Genomic DNA, 15,859 nt, shown 5'->3' with positions numbered 1-15,859 from the left:
CTTCGTCCCTGAAAATAAAGATATCTATAACTTCCATTTCGATATCGCTGTCACATCTTCGCTGTTAATAATTTTTCTAGAAGCTTAATTTTTTTTTTATTTAAATCTGATGCAGGGAACTTTTCTCACGTCTCGCACATGTCTTGGTACAACATCAATTTCGATATTTTGTCAGAAATGGTGTATACTAAAGATTTGTAGATGTGCTTTTTTAAACTGGAAACTTTTAAAATCCTCAAAGATTCAAGTTTGATAAACTTTGCATGAATTTCGAACTGCAACTTTTATATTTTTCGAACTGCAACTTTTATGCTCTTCTTAACGCGGCTTTCATAAAGCCGAAGATACCAAAAAAATTGTTTACTAGCAGTTTTACAAATCAAGTTCGCTAACTTGTTTTCAATAAAAATGGAAGAAATCACGAAAGTAGCATACGAGGATACTGACGACAGAAAGCTATCAAAACCATTTTTTTCTCTTCATAACATTGGAGCATTGTGCAAATATATAGCTTGGTTAATCATAATTTTTTCAGCTTCCTTTCATTTCTACAGACTGTTCAAAAATGGTTAGATGATTAGCAACTTTAATCTATGAGAGTATATATCTATATGTATGTATAGATATGTATGTATGTATGTATGTATGTATGTATGTATGTATGTATGTATGTATGTATGTATGTATGTATGTATGTATGTATGTATGTATGTATGTATGTATGTATGTATGTATGTATGTATGTATGTATGTATGTATGTATGTATGTATGTATGTATGTATATATGTATGTATGTATGTATGTATGTATGTGTATAAGATTTTAGTTTTTGATAACAAACATTTCTGTTTATTTTCTATTTATTTTTCTAATTTCTGTTTCTTTCCTCATGTAAATTTATTCTTTCTGAATTTATGAGCTATTTCTTCTTATTGTCTTAACTTGTTTTAGTTGTCTCACCTTTACTTTCATAAGTTCTAACTTTTCTATCTTATTAATTTAATGATACTTTTAGTTTATCTTTTTTAGACTATAGTGGTCATAAATGCCCACTGTTATTTGAATCAGGATATTGGATTGGTAGACAATGGCAGCCAGAAGGATGCATTATGCATCAGTATTCAATAAGGTGCAGTACTTGTAGGTTAAATAATTGGAGTACAATATGATCATATCTTATCAATTCTTAAGATGAATTTTTTACCTACCATTCTCAGTCTCAGCTTTCAACTTTTAAAAATTATATTGTGTACAATTTTTCTGCATTTTTTCCATTACTGAGTCAGTTTGCAAGCAGCATGTTTAATTACGTTGCAACAATATTTTATTAAAAACTATGCTGCAGTGTGCTGCAGATGTTTTTAAAATTGTTACCAAAGCAATATTAAATAATATATTTTTTTTATTTTGCTAGTTAGTTACAGCAATATTTCTTTATAATTGTTTTGATCATTCAATAGTGTCCTAAGCAATCAGTTTTAACAAATCTTCAAAATGAAAACCTGTATAAACCCATGAAGCCAGTAATTATTCATAAAAACTCAATTTTAACGAAGCTATATTTTGTTAGTTTTTTTATCACTTATGTGTAATTTTATTTATTTTCAGTGAAGTTAAGGTTTGTTTACAAAATCAGAAAGTTGCATTCATTGGTGACTCCCGGATAAGAAGTGTTTACTTTGAACTGGTCCAGTCATTAACTGAAACTATTTCTTCTGAGAAAGCAGTAAATTTTTTTTTTTTTTTTTGTAAAATAAAAGTTTTTAAGACAGATATCTTTATCATCATAAAATAGAATCAAATGCTTAGCTTGATTAAATAATTGCATACAATTGTGCAACATTTTAAAACTTTGTTTTAATCTTTCTACTTGTTGTTAAATATATTTCATAATTTGATAAAAAAAAAAAATAATAAATTTTTAATAATTCTTGTGAGGTGTTGAAATGTTCTCAGTTGATTTTTTTAGCATGAAAATCTGAAATATGAAGATAAAAAAACCAATATATCAATTGTAAGTATTATTTCTATATGAAAAGTGATTTCACTTTATATGATTTTTTTTAAGGAAGAAATTTATATGCACTATGAAAATTTATAATAATGATATAATTTAATAGTTATATATAAATGTCTCTATTTTTTATTTCTCTTTTTGATAAGTTTTAAAATATTAACAGGAATTTTATTGGTACCCTGAACTAACAGACACAATGGAGCAACTTTTACAAGATTGGATTAAAGAGGTACACTCATCTTCAATCTTAAATATTTAACTTTCAATAACAGTTTATTATTTTTTACCAACTTAAGAGAGGAGTATGGTATTAATATTTCATGTCTGATCCTTTTTTTGATAACAGAGTAAAGAGGAGATGCCAGATCTTATTATATTAGGGGTAGCAACTGTAAGTTTTTAGGAATATTTTTATTTGCTTTAGCTGTGTAGTTTGTTAGTTTGCTTTTATTGGTTTTAACAAATTTTACAGAAATACTCTCTAAAATATAGAATGAATATTTTCTTTTAGTGGACAATAAAGAAAAATTTGCCTTTCCACAGTGTTGATTATCAAGGTAAAAATTCTTTTTCTGTTTCTTCATTTTTCGTGTTGTTTTGTTGTAACAAGTAGCTCTGTTGTTATTGTAGTTAGAAAAAGCCACTTCTTACAATACGTTTTATTATAGAAAAGTTAAACTCACTATCTGGTATCATGAAGTTGCTGGGACAGAATCTAAGTAAAAGTAAGCAAGAAAAAAATGACCTTCTTTTAACCAGGTTTCACCATGAACCACAGGTGATATGGATGCAACAAGGTATTTATTTGTTTTTTGCAACATGCAATAACTTATTATAACAAATTACATAACATAAAAGAATTTATAATAATAAACAGACACTAACCCAGGCTATGTCCCTCTCTGGATAAAGTTGGTGGGATGTCCACAAGGCAATTAGCCTAAGGGAATAAAATCATATCTAGTAATTTTCTAATATTAGATATTTTTGAAATATCTCCGTGAGATTAAATGAGTATTTTTTAGGAGTAGAATTTAGAAAAGTTGCTTTATTATGTATTTTTTATATTAACTTTTCCTTTATATGATTTATATTAAATCTTTTTTTTTGTTTATTATTTTTTGTTTATTATTATATGTTAAAAACAATGATTTTTTGTTTTAGATCCAGTTGTTGAAGATAAACTGAGTGAGTCAAGAAAAGCAATTACAAATAAAGAAATTGATATCTTTAATTATGCAGCTCAGAAAATCCTGTAAGTATTCTGTAAATATGCCTGCATTTTAAGTTGATATACATCAAATTTTTCTGCTATTGTATATATATAATCTATATATATATATATATATATATATATATATATATATATATATATATATATATATATATATATATATATATATAATGTTATATGATTTTAACAAAGAATGGAATCATTGTAGTCATGGAAATGCTGTGTTAAAACAAAATATCATTCATAGGTGTATCAGCAATGAGCCTACATGTGAACCATGACTGAAAATAAACATAAAAGAAAAACTGATTAAAATGTTGAATCTCTTGTAATTCTCAAGCAATTAAATTAAATAGTTTTATTTCCAGTGAGTTTTATTTCCAATGCTCAATGCATAGATAGCTTCCACCATCCGTAATGTGTAGTGCATAGAGGATTATGGATGGTGATGTCCACCTGCAGCTCAAACTTTTGTGTAGTAAGAAGAAACATAAATCAAAAATTAAATCATCATTTGATTGAACTCAAGGTGACATTTGATGAATGCTTTAATTGAATCTAAGATCATTTTAAAAGGGATTGATCTGGGTTCAAGTGCGTGCTTCATTTCCATTCATTTTTCACAAAACCCCCTAAAAGATAACTACTGGGTGGTCCAAGGCAAAGATTGTATTGGCAAACAGAACTTCAAACATGATGATAGCAGGCCATCCATAATAGATTATGTCCCATGGCTTGAAGAGTGCAAGTGTTATTTCTAGAAGAGTGCAACCACCATTGAGTCCTCCAATATTGGAAGCTCATGTCAAAGCACAAGCCAATGACCCACAATTCACCTTTTCAAGATATTATATGTTCTTGGATACTGTCTCTTATATTGAAACACCAGCTTTGTTGAATTTTTGTTTATTTACTTAATTTGAAAACTAATAAAGTTACTGAGTTATCAAGTAATGTGTTTTTTAGCCAGAAAACTGGTTATGTACGCATTTTGAAGTCAACAGCATTAATGGCTGCAGGAATGCCAGGAGAGACAACTGATGGTCTACATTACTCGAAGTTTGTTTTAAGACATGTATAAATTTAACTAAATTTATCAATAAAAGTTATGGATACTCTATAATTTCTTATTACCTTTGTTTATTTGTTTTGATTATTTATTAAGTTAATGTTTTTTTAGAAAATGGATGCTATTCTTAATAGCTTTTGTAACAATTATATTTACCCTGATGATGCTTCATGTTGCAAAGATCTTGAACGCATCACAAAGCTTCAATTTAATGCTTTTTCAGTTTTAGGAACCTGGTAAGAGTTAAAAAATTTTTAAGAAAGTTTGAAAAATATGATTTTATGTTTTTTAAACTTCAAAGTGATATTAAGGTTTCTTCAGTTATTCTAAGCCCTAAAACAACAACTGTTATAGGATGGGTTGCTAATTTTTACCTGCCATAATATAATATCTTCTATAACTATTGCCTTTAATGAACATAACAATTTATTTTTCTTCATTTTTTATTTTCAGTGTTATATTATGGATACTAATGGTTATTACAAGAAAAATCAGACAAATGAATATTAAAGGTAATTTTAGTTTTGCAAAATGGTATTTGAATTTTAATAGCTGTGTTATGTTTGAGCTTTAGTTTTGAACTGTGGGATTAATTTTTCGTTTGTTTGAATTAAATTATTTGAAATTAAAAGAATGAAAATGTGATCAAATTTTTTCTATACTATATATTTAAATCAAGAATTTTACATCACCATTTTTTTTTTTTTTTTTTTTGTTTTTACAAATACTTTGAATAATGGAAATACAACTTTTCAAAACTCAAAACTTTTCAAAATTTGGCTTTAACATAACTTAAGCAAATGTAATAAGTTTATTTAGAAATAGGTAGTTTTAGATAAAATAGCATCAGGTATGGAGGTTCTCATTTTTATTGTAGAAGATTTTGCTAAATGTAATGATGGAGATAAATCTGAAGTACAACTACATTGGTGTAATACAACTTCATTTAAAAACTCTTCACAGGGTATTTTAACAAGATATATGGTATAGTACAAGTTTAGCAGACACTAATTGAATAAAGTATTATATTTAAAATGAAACAAGAAAGACTGTAGCTTTCAAAAGGGTTGTTTATAGATACTTTTTTTTTTTTTAATATGTGAAGAAATAATTGCAAAATATATATGTAGAAATAATTGAAACTGTTACAAAAAAATTATTATGAAATATTTATAAATATTTCATAGTTTTTTTTAGCTAAAAGTTATGATACTTGTACTAATTACATTTGAAAGATTTGTACAAATTACATAAAAAATACATAAAAACAGTTGTTATTTATGCTAAATACTTTAAGTATATTTATCTCTTTTATAAGGAGATAATAAATATTACATATATACTCTAGATCTGTAACTAATATCAATCAATATAGGGCCTATTCAGTTTCTGTATGTGTGTTTCTTGATTTCAAATCTCTGTAAACCTATACAAGCATCTCCTTCTTTTTTTTCCCTTTCCAAAAAATAGCAGCATTTTTATGAAAGGTTTTTATTCTGCAAAGCTCCATCTTAAATATTTTTATTTAGGTTTAACAACTGAAGAAGTGAAAGGTTATGATTCTTTCTCAACTGCCCCCTGGTTGTACTCTGATAAAATGTACATTGTCATGAAAAACATGGCTAAACTTTCAGTTATCATGTTATATATATTTCTGGCTGATAGGTAATATTTTTCTTCTATATATTGCAAAAATAATTCAATGAGTTTTATATTATATTATTGCTTTCTATAATATTTATAATAGTTTCTTATCATTTGTTTATTTTCAGCTCATTTCTCTATGATAAATCACACAAACAGTATTCACCAACCACCTTCCTTGTGATCTTAACTGTTTTATTTGTTGCAGGATTTGCTGTAAGAAAAAAAACAAAATCTGTAAGTATGTAGTGTTGGATTGCTTTAAGTGGCTTTTTGTATTTAGATAGGATTCTGGCAAGCATATTGTTTCACTTACTGTATATATCAGCATATAATTGAGACTTTAAATTGTTTAGGAGTTAAAAAAGGACCTCAGTTTAGAAAACCCAGTTAAACTTTTTTTTTTTTTTAAGTTAAAAAGAAGTTTAAAAGAGTTAAATATAGTCAATTAACTTAAGTACTGGGTCAACTCACACACTCATATATGATCAATGTTTTTATACATATGTCACAATAAAAATTTATTTAATAATGTAAATGAGTATCAGCATAAAATATAAAATGAAACCAAAATTAGTTTTTTCCATAAATAAAACAGTAATCAGTGCCATTAAATTTGTTTTAAATTTTTTAGTATTTCATTAAAATTTACTTTTAATTAAAAGTTCATCTGAAAAAGGAAAAATAATTTCAGTCTCTAGTTTTAAATGATGATCAACTTGGGGAATTTAAAGGATGGCTGATTCTGGTTATCATAATTTACAACTACACAGATGCTCAAAAGGTGCAAAAAAAGACTTTCAGTTATTTAAGTGTATTTACTTTCCAAGTTATTAAAATTTTTTTGTAAACATTTATTGTTAATGGTTTCATCTTCAAGTTTTTATTACATTTGTGCTTTTTTAGATTCTACCTGTGTTTGTTAATGTCCGTTTGGCTGTCGCATTTTTCTTATTCATTTTTGGTTTTGCTCACTTCAAATATTTTTGGTACTCAAACAGTTTCCACCTTTATAAAGTTTGTAAGGTATGTAAAAGCAATTTGTTATTATTATAATTGCAATTATAAATGATATATAGTACATACTATATAACATAAAATCCATACTACATGTTTGTATATATTATAAGTTATGTTACCTATCTAATAAAATTTGTAATGAAAATAAATTAACATAATAAATATATATTTTGTTGCACAATATGTAATATAACTTACATGCATTTATATGTGTAGTAAAATATAGGACCTCATTCTGAAAATAAGTGAAGTCACTTTTCCAATATAAATACTAGTTTATAATTATTTTTTTTAGGTGTTGGCTCATATGAATATTTTTGGTGTAATTGTATGTTTAATCATGGGTCACACATACCAATATTATATGTTGCTGCCGATGTTATCTTTATGGTTTATTGTTATTTATGTTGTCATGCTTATTTTTCCTCGTGCAGCACATAATATTGTTGTTAGTAAGTCAAACTAAAATAAAAAAAACTTTTAGGGGAGACCAGGAGTAGTTGCAACAGAGGTAAGTTACAATGGACCAGTTTTAGGGTAAAAGTCTTTTTGAACATTACTAAATATTTCATTCATGTGTAAATACTCTTATAACAAGTGAAAGCATGCAAGCTTTGGTAATTTTAGAATTCAAAGGTCAAAGGTTATTAACAGCAGCTTTTTTTTTTTTTTTTTAAATCTGACTTGATCTAAGTTTTTATTGTTTAGTAAATGAAATGAAGAAGAAAAGTTTCAACAAACTAAGTTTAAGAAGTAAAAAAACCTTTTTAAAACATACAAAATAAATGGCATTGGTATTATTTTTTTAAAGTAATTATGTTGCATTAATTAACTCTTCTTAGTGCCTATGGGGTTAGTTGGAACAATTTTGTCAATGTTAGTTAAAGCACTCTATAATGTGTAATGTAAATATATATTAGTCAAGTTTCAGCCCATAAAGTTATTTTTGACAGATCCCCAGCACTCCAATAATTTTAAAATTTTAAGAAACAAAAATCCATCTTTTTGTGAAACTCTAATTGTTAAAGAAGCAAATGTTGCTTTGCCAGATCATTCACAAAATGAAGATTTTAAACAAACTGTTTAAATTCTTTATTAGCATCATAAGATTCCATATATTATGTGGAAGTCACAGCCACCCCATTCCATATAGTGGAGGTCACAGCCACCCCATTCCATATAGTGGAAGTCACAGCCACCAAGTGGAAGTCACAGCCACCCCATTTTTTGCTTGTCATGCTGGAATATGTTGATAATTAATTGGGGTCCTGAATCTACTAAAGATGTCAACAATAACATAGTCAAACAGATCTAGTAGAGAATCAGAAGTTTTGCTCTTTTCCTCTGCTTAGACTTCATCTAGAAGAATGAACAGAATTTAGTTGAACATTTACACAAAATTTTATTTACTATTTATTATTTTAGCTAATAGACTGTATGAGACAAAAATCTTTTATGTTCTATATCTCTTATGTTTACTAGAAAGTTTTATTTTAGTATATAAAAAATGTAATTAGATAAAAATAAGCTTTGTACTAAATTTGGGAAGTATTTTTTTTTTTTTAGTTATGTATTGCTACTTGCCTCATTATAGGTTAAGTTGCAAACCATTTTTCATTTTATTCAAGTTATCTCAATTTTTTTATAATATCAAATGAGGATGAGTGGTGCCTTTTTAAGTATTATATACATTATACAAAAAATTTTTGAATATTGCCTACAAAATGCCTACAAAAAATTTTTATTGCCAACAAAAAATTTTTGAATGTTAGGATTGTCTAAAATAAATGTAACTTTTTAAATTTGGGTGCAACTGGTCCCGGTCTCTTCTATAAATTTTATTAATTTTTGATGATTTAAGTGCTTTTTTGCATGTGAATGGTTTGGATTTTCTTAGGTCAACCTATAGCAAACAATTGGATGATTGCTAAGTTTTCTCTTATGTTTGCACTCATTTTTATTGTGTGGGGAAATGAGGTGAGAAACCTTTAAAAAAAAAAAAATGTAGTAAACAGTTATTTATTAACTTTTACTTTTTTTTTTTTTTTTTCTGTTTATTTTGTTTCCCATCAAATTTATGATTTCATTTGTGGTTTTTATTCTCTGGCCCTCTTTTAAACTAAACTTCATCAACACTTAGGCAGTATGTGATTGGCTTTTTACACTGTTGCCTTTTCGAGAGCTTTTTGTAGGCAGTGATGGCTCCATTGAGCAATGGAAGTACAGTTCCAGCCTTCACAGATATGTAAGAGATATTATCTATGTACTTTTGATAGTCTTCTTATTTATGAGAAAATTATTCTAATGCAAATAGGTCATTTTTTTCAGTCTGTGTTTTTTGGCATGGTAACTTCTTATATCTATGTGACTTTAAAGCGATATCATGTTATTGATGAGGAAGAGAAATGGCTCTTTGCTAACTACAAGTTGTCTATAGGATTGTTTATTGGATCTATTATTGCCTTCTTGGTAAAATTGTTCTTCCTTTAAGTATCTTTCATTTAAGTTCTCTCACTTTTAGTTTTATGTTCTCCTTTATTGATTAATGATATTTTTTACAAGTATATTTACTTCACACTTTCTTTAGGGTTATCAAATACAAGCTTTCACTTGTCACTCTAAGGAAATCTGTGATCACACCCATTCTTTGGCTTCTTTTATTCCAGTATGTTCAACCGAAAAACTTTTTATTTTAATTTGTGCACGCGCAAAAAAATTAAGTCAAATTACATAACTATTTCGTATCATACTATTGCGGGTGAACCTAAATCAATTATTCTGGTTATACTTGAGCTTTCGGCTGGACATGTACGCCTCGAGGTAGCATAGTTATTTTGGTTAAAGTTTCAAGCAAAATAACTGATTCAGGTTTTTTAACTTGTAACAGTATGACGCATATTATGACGCGTATTATGACGCAAAATGGTTATGAGAACTTTGATTGAATCTTCTTATTGCTTAGTATTGTCATAGTGTCTTTTTTTTCCTAATGAAAGTGATAAAGGGGATTTTTATTGCTGTAATTATATTTTTAAAACACATTATCACTGTCACATTGCAGTTACTTGCCATCACTTTATTATTGTAGTTCACTAACTTCAGTTCGTGTCTTAGCGGACCGTTTGTGTTAAGTGGTTTTTTTTGTACATATCGTACTTGTTTTTTAGATCGTAGCCTTTTGTTTGATTCGCAATATTTCAAGTAGTTTTAGGTCACAGTACAGTGTATTATTTGCCTGGATTGGAGACATGTCTTTAGAGGTAAGATTAGCGATTAGTTAAAATAAAGTCATTCGTAAACTGAAACGAAAAAGTTTATATTTGATCTACAAATTATTTTACCTTTTTTATTTTTAATTACTTTGTTTTTTCGCTAGGGATTTTTAATGTTCTGATTTATTTAGCTGTTCATAGCACACCATCATATCTGGCTGGCCAATGATAGCCATGGAGTTCACGTTCTCGTACCTGATTACGTACTTCTCAATGGAGTGGTGACGACATTTACATTCCTATGTATTGCTCATGAAGTTAAAGAAATTCGCAAGATTCTAGCGGACGCGTTAGTAATTAAAGACGTGATGGTGATGTTAAGAAGATTACTTGTGTTTTTGTTTATGTTGGTAATATTTTGGTGGCATAAGACTCATGACCTCAAACCAACGCGTTACAAGCCACACTGATGGATTTCAATAGAAATTTGCATCCAACGAACCATAGTTCTCCTAACGGTTGAGAATTCTTGAAAACGTTTCGAAGGTTTTCCGAGTCGTCTTTTTAAAAGCCAATCTGTCTGTCTGAGAATTTTTAAAAGTCAATCTGTCTGAGAATTATGACTCCGGTCCTACTGATGAATGGCAAGTCGGACAGCAATCCCTCATTCCGTTTTCTGTGTGCCGTTCGCTTAGTGAACCCTTTAGTTTTTTTATTTCGAAAAATCGAGTTTTGTATATACAATGTAATCGTTTAAAATACTAATATATTTGTAACTTTGTAAAGTCTAAAAAAGCTAATTGAGATTATAGAGAAAATGGAGTTGAAAGGCTAATGGAAATTATAGTTATTTATTTGCGTAAAATTTACTTTTGGTTTGCATCAAACCGTGGGAATCCCAAATTTGATGGCTCAATAGCAAAATACTTTTCTTTTAATGTTTGCAATTTTTAGTAATAATTTATGAGAAAAACTTTTAAGTAAAATTAATTTTCAGTGTATTCAAATTTGCCTCTGTGAAAGAAGAGAAAAATCTCATTTGGTTCCTAAGAACTCACTTTGACAGTGAATATTGAGTTTTGTTTTCATCGTTTTATCTAACTATAATGGATGTCATGTCCGGAATCTACGTGCCTACTATCTTTTGAAAGTTATAACAGACAGATGTTGACTTTCACAAATCAACACATACATTTATAAATTTAAAAGGTTTCATGTTACCTAGTATCTTGCTTCATAAAAGCTTAACACGTTGCTTACGGAAGACGAGTATACTGGTCGAACGAAACTCTCCTTGTGTACGGACGACGAGTATACTCGTTTGACTTTAAATGCCACTTTTTTTTTATTTTAAAAGTTTTTTTCTCTTAAATTGCTTTTAAATCTTGAAACAAACATATACCAGTTAAGTTTTTAAGTGAGAACATATATTTGTCAATACTTAACTTCTTTGATTTTTAACAAAAAGGACACTTTTTTCCATAGCTACAACAACTGAATATCGTTTCTACGCAACATGTTAAAGCGTTCAATTTTAATCGCGGACGTGTTAGAGATAGACGTGTAACTTTTTTGCGAACCATGCTCGTTGCGCATTTTTACAAATCTTTTGTTTTAAACAATAGAAATTAAACTATATTAAAGTCTGTCGGATTCGTCGAAATATTTTGGTCTCGTCTAACCAGTCATATCAACTTCCTTTTAGTTAAAGATAACAGCAATAGAACCAAGTTTTAAGCTTAATTTTATACAGCTAGACATTCTTAATATTTGAAGAAATAACGTTGATGATGATATAGAAATTGAGATCGTTTCCTTTTGTACGTGTATAACTAGAGATGTAATATATAATACAACATATCAACTAGTTTTATAGCTGCCTAGAGCACAATGGTTTCATGTTTAGGGAACTATTCCATCTACTATATTGATGTAGAATTCCAGTTTATGAATATTATAGAATTTTCTACTTTTCTGTTTAACAACAAAAATATATTTAGTTAAGGAAAAATAACTTATACATAAAATGAATGTAAATACAATAAAGAAAAAAATATTTTTTTACAATTTTAAAGAATTTAGCAAAGCCAATTTATGGCAAACCGCAAGAGTAACTAAGTATTTAATTTTAACATAACATGATTTACCAGCTATATATAAACTAATTTTTATTTGACAAAAACAAATGGGTTATTATGTGCCTTTTATGACAAATAAAATAATATATGAAATATGAAAAACGAAAACATGAAATATCTGGCCTCATTTTGCAAGATAATTATAAATTTGAACAACTTTTTAAAAGGTTTTGCATAATCAAATGAATTATAAAAAATTCCATTAGAAAATACACCTACTAAAAGTAATGCATAGTGGAATATATATTATGGAGCTTATAGAGAAGTCGAGGTAAAAAATGGTGACATATCGGAAAAAATACTAAAAAAACACACAAATTTAAGGCTGGTGAATGAAGGACCAAAGAATTGAATAAAACCAGATTTTGACAATAAATTTAAGTTTTTTTATATTTTGCAATACTTTTTTTAGTCATTTTAAAGTTAATCTTACGGGTCTATTTTATCGTTAACAGACTTTGTTTATACGAAAAAAGTTCTCAAATTTACAAAGGCTCATCTTGAAAAAATGATCAAATCTGTTCGTGCCGATAACTAATTTCCTTTACCTTGGTGTAATTTGTTTAGTAATTTGTCAATGCGTGAAGTAGTTACTTTATCCTGAACAGTCTTATTAAACAAATGCTACATAAGTTTATACTAATACCACGTGATCAGAGTTTCTGTTTTAAAACTGTGGGCAGCCATTTTAATAGATTTTTATGTTGACGGGTGAAAATTTAGAGTTTGTCGGAAACTCGCATGGCTCGCTGGTTTCTGCAGCCTCTTTGATGTAAAACAATAGGTTGCTCGTCCATCTTTTTTACGTCCATGGTTGCACGTTCATCTCTTACACGGCCATGGTTGCACGTCCATCTCTTAAATGTTCGTTAATTTGTATAATTTTACAACGATTACGCAATTAAATAGCTCCGATTGGAAAATTCATGTTTCATCACGTTTTTTCATGTTAAATGTGAGTTTATTCAAAGATTAATATTTACTTCTACAGTGATTGGGCAATTAAATAGTTTCGGTAAGAAAATTCATGTTTCATCACGTTTTTTCATGATAAATGTGAGTTTGTTTGAAGATTAAATTTTACTTTTACAGCGATTGCGCAAATAAATAACTCCGATTGGACAATTCATGTCTCATCAAGTTTTTTTCTTTTCGATGCGCACTTCACTGCCGCAGAAGAAAAGGTGTCCGCTATTCGTCAAATTTTATTTTGATTCGTTGCTTTAATGTTTTTTTAATAGTATTTCTACATTCAGAGCATTAAATCAAAATAATAATAATAATAATAATAATAATAATAATAATAATAATAATAATAATAATAATAATAATAATAATAATAATAATAATAATAATAATAATAATAATAATAATAATAATAATAATAATAATAATAATAATAATAATAATAATAATAATAATAATAATAATAATAGAATAAACGAAAAAAACAAAAAAACAAAAAAAAAACAAACTGCAAAATTTAATAAATAACATTTTACTCCACTTTTTATAACAGAATTCAAGCTACAGCTCATAAGTTACGTTGCACTTTTTTGTGCATCCATCCAAATCAAAGAAAACACGTCACTTAAAACTTCGTGCAGAAAAAGGCCATCATAGCTTTTATTAGCAAATAACCTATCATTTGTATCAATATTGATAAAATAAAAGTATTTTGATTAAAATTCGTAGCAAACCTCAACCAAATAACTCTAGAAATATTTGTTTGTTTTGAATCAAAAAATTTGATGTTCTCTTCACACCAATTATAAGAGGAGGAGAAAAAGAAAAAAAAATCAGTTTCAAGAATCTAAAACTCCTTAATATTGCGATTCTATCAGGCGCGGATCCACCTGTACGCTAATGAAGCTGAAGCTTCAGGGCCCCGGCAAAAAGAGGGCCCCGAACACTTTCAATTTCATACCAAATATAATTCTAAAAAATTTTTAAAAAGTTAAAGAAATTGAAAATAAGAAAAAAAAATGTTTTTTTATTTATTTTCTGATTGTACTAGATTTTTTTATTCCCTTCGTGCGATTTGAGACGGAGATTTTTAGAGAGTTATTAAAATTATAGATTTCTATAAGCGCGAAAATATCACCAAAGAGAGATTTTGGTTGGTTTGGTTTGTTATGGAAATGGATAAAAAAAGACTTTTCTTAGATAAAGAAAGCCTTTTAATATTTAGTTACCCAAGTATTTAAATGTTTACATTTATATTTTGAAACAATAAATTTTTTTAATAGTTAGTTAAAATATCTAAGCAAGAAAATATCCCCGAAGAGAACTTAGATTATAAAGAAATAAAAAAAAGAAATAAAAAATAGGGTTTCTTAGAAAGAAAGCCTTTTTCAATATTTAGTTACATGTTTGTAATATATATATTTTTAGGTTCTTAAACATTTTAAAAAAGTCAGCCAAATTTTACAAACCCCCGGCCTCGATGTTTCTGAAGGCTATGAATTAATTTTCTCATTAGAATTATTTGTAAAAGAAATGCGAAAAAATTCAGAAGAAAAAATGAACGAATTCGAAAAAAAAGCTTAAAATTTGAGTGGAGAAATTACAGGAAATGATAATGATTTAAACAAGCGGCGAAAGACACATATTTTTAATGGCAAGGACAAGATTCGGGAAGAGGAGATGTACAATGTCCTTTTTGATTCTTTAGCAAACGAATTATCGAAAAGAGGAAGAGTATACAAAGAAATAAATAAGAAATATAAATTTCTTTTGAATATAGGAAAAAAAGATCATTCTCATTTAGACATGGAAAGCATTAATTATGTCATTTCATTCTACAATAATGACATAGATGCTGGACTAATAAATGAATGTACACAATTTAGGGAATATCTTCAAATTAAAAATAAAGAAAAACAAACAAAATGTTCCAGTATGCTTAAATTAATATACGAGAGAAATTTGATAGATTTTTTTCCAAATTTATATACCGCATTAAAGATATTTCTAACTTTACCAATAACCAGTTGTGAGGCCAAAAGAGCATTTTCAAAATTAACATTTATTAAAAATAAATATCGCACCACAATGCTGGAAGTCAGACTTAATTATCTTTCAATTTTTTCAATTGAAAATGACTTAACAAAATCAGTATCCTATGATGAAGTAATAAGAGAATTTGCAAATAAAAAATGCCGCATACAAAAAATTTAAATTTTATTATGTTTATTGTTATTTTTATGAATTAAAATAAATTTATAGTTTTTCCAAAGTTTATTTGTGTTTCATTACGTTTTACTTATATTTTGGTAATAAGCTTTTGGGGCCTAAAAATTCACTTAGCTTCAGGCCCCAAAAATGGTTAATCCGCCTCTGCATTCTATTAAAATTTTTTCTTTTTTTCAAATATTGTTTGCTTTTTAGTTGAATAGTCAAATATACAAGGAGATAAAACCATTTCGCTTATTCTCTTGAGAATATTATTAAGATTTACTCAAAATTGAAGTGAGTTGATAAAGCTTTGTGTTAAAGAAAAGAGAGGGAAAATGCAGTGTCGT

The 15,859-nt window shown here is 27.7% G+C and overlaps 2 protein-coding genes across 2 annotated transcripts in view; both read left to right on the top strand.

The window, feature by feature from the left end:
* LOC149888891 (uncharacterized) overlaps positions 1–15,859 on the top strand; it is a 380,578-nt gene that overhangs the window by 160,974 nt on the left and 203,745 nt on the right. The window lies entirely within an intron of this gene.
* LOC145189022 (N-acetylneuraminate (7)9-O-acetyltransferase-like) lies at positions 343–11,038 on the top strand. The gene is made up of 23 exons (XM_090087952.1): positions 343–568; positions 1,031–1,130; positions 1,610–1,727; positions 1,971–2,015; positions 2,182–2,247; positions 2,365–2,409; positions 2,530–2,575; positions 2,687–2,815; positions 3,183–3,273; positions 4,219–4,327; positions 4,433–4,557; positions 4,775–4,833; positions 5,851–5,986; positions 6,094–6,202; positions 6,660–6,749; positions 6,872–6,991; positions 7,281–7,437; positions 8,883–8,962; positions 9,126–9,230; positions 9,314–9,454; positions 9,573–9,650; positions 10,153–10,245; positions 10,389–11,038. Exons 1-23 carry the CDS (start codon positions 409–411, stop codon positions 10,665–10,667), a joined length of 2,481 nt encoding a protein of 826 aa, XP_089944078.1. The 5' UTR covers positions 343–408; the 3' UTR covers positions 10,668–11,038.

Source organism: Hydra viridissima, unplaced genomic scaffold (assembly GCF_058129835.1).
Source record: "Hydra viridissima isolate aposymbiotic clone 2 unplaced genomic scaffold, HvirCarnegie_v1 scaffold_5, whole genome shotgun sequence".
Taxonomy (NCBI): Eukaryota; Metazoa; Cnidaria; class Hydrozoa; order Anthoathecata; family Hydridae; genus Hydra; species Hydra viridissima.
This window is presented reverse-complemented; position numbering and strand designations above follow the sequence as displayed.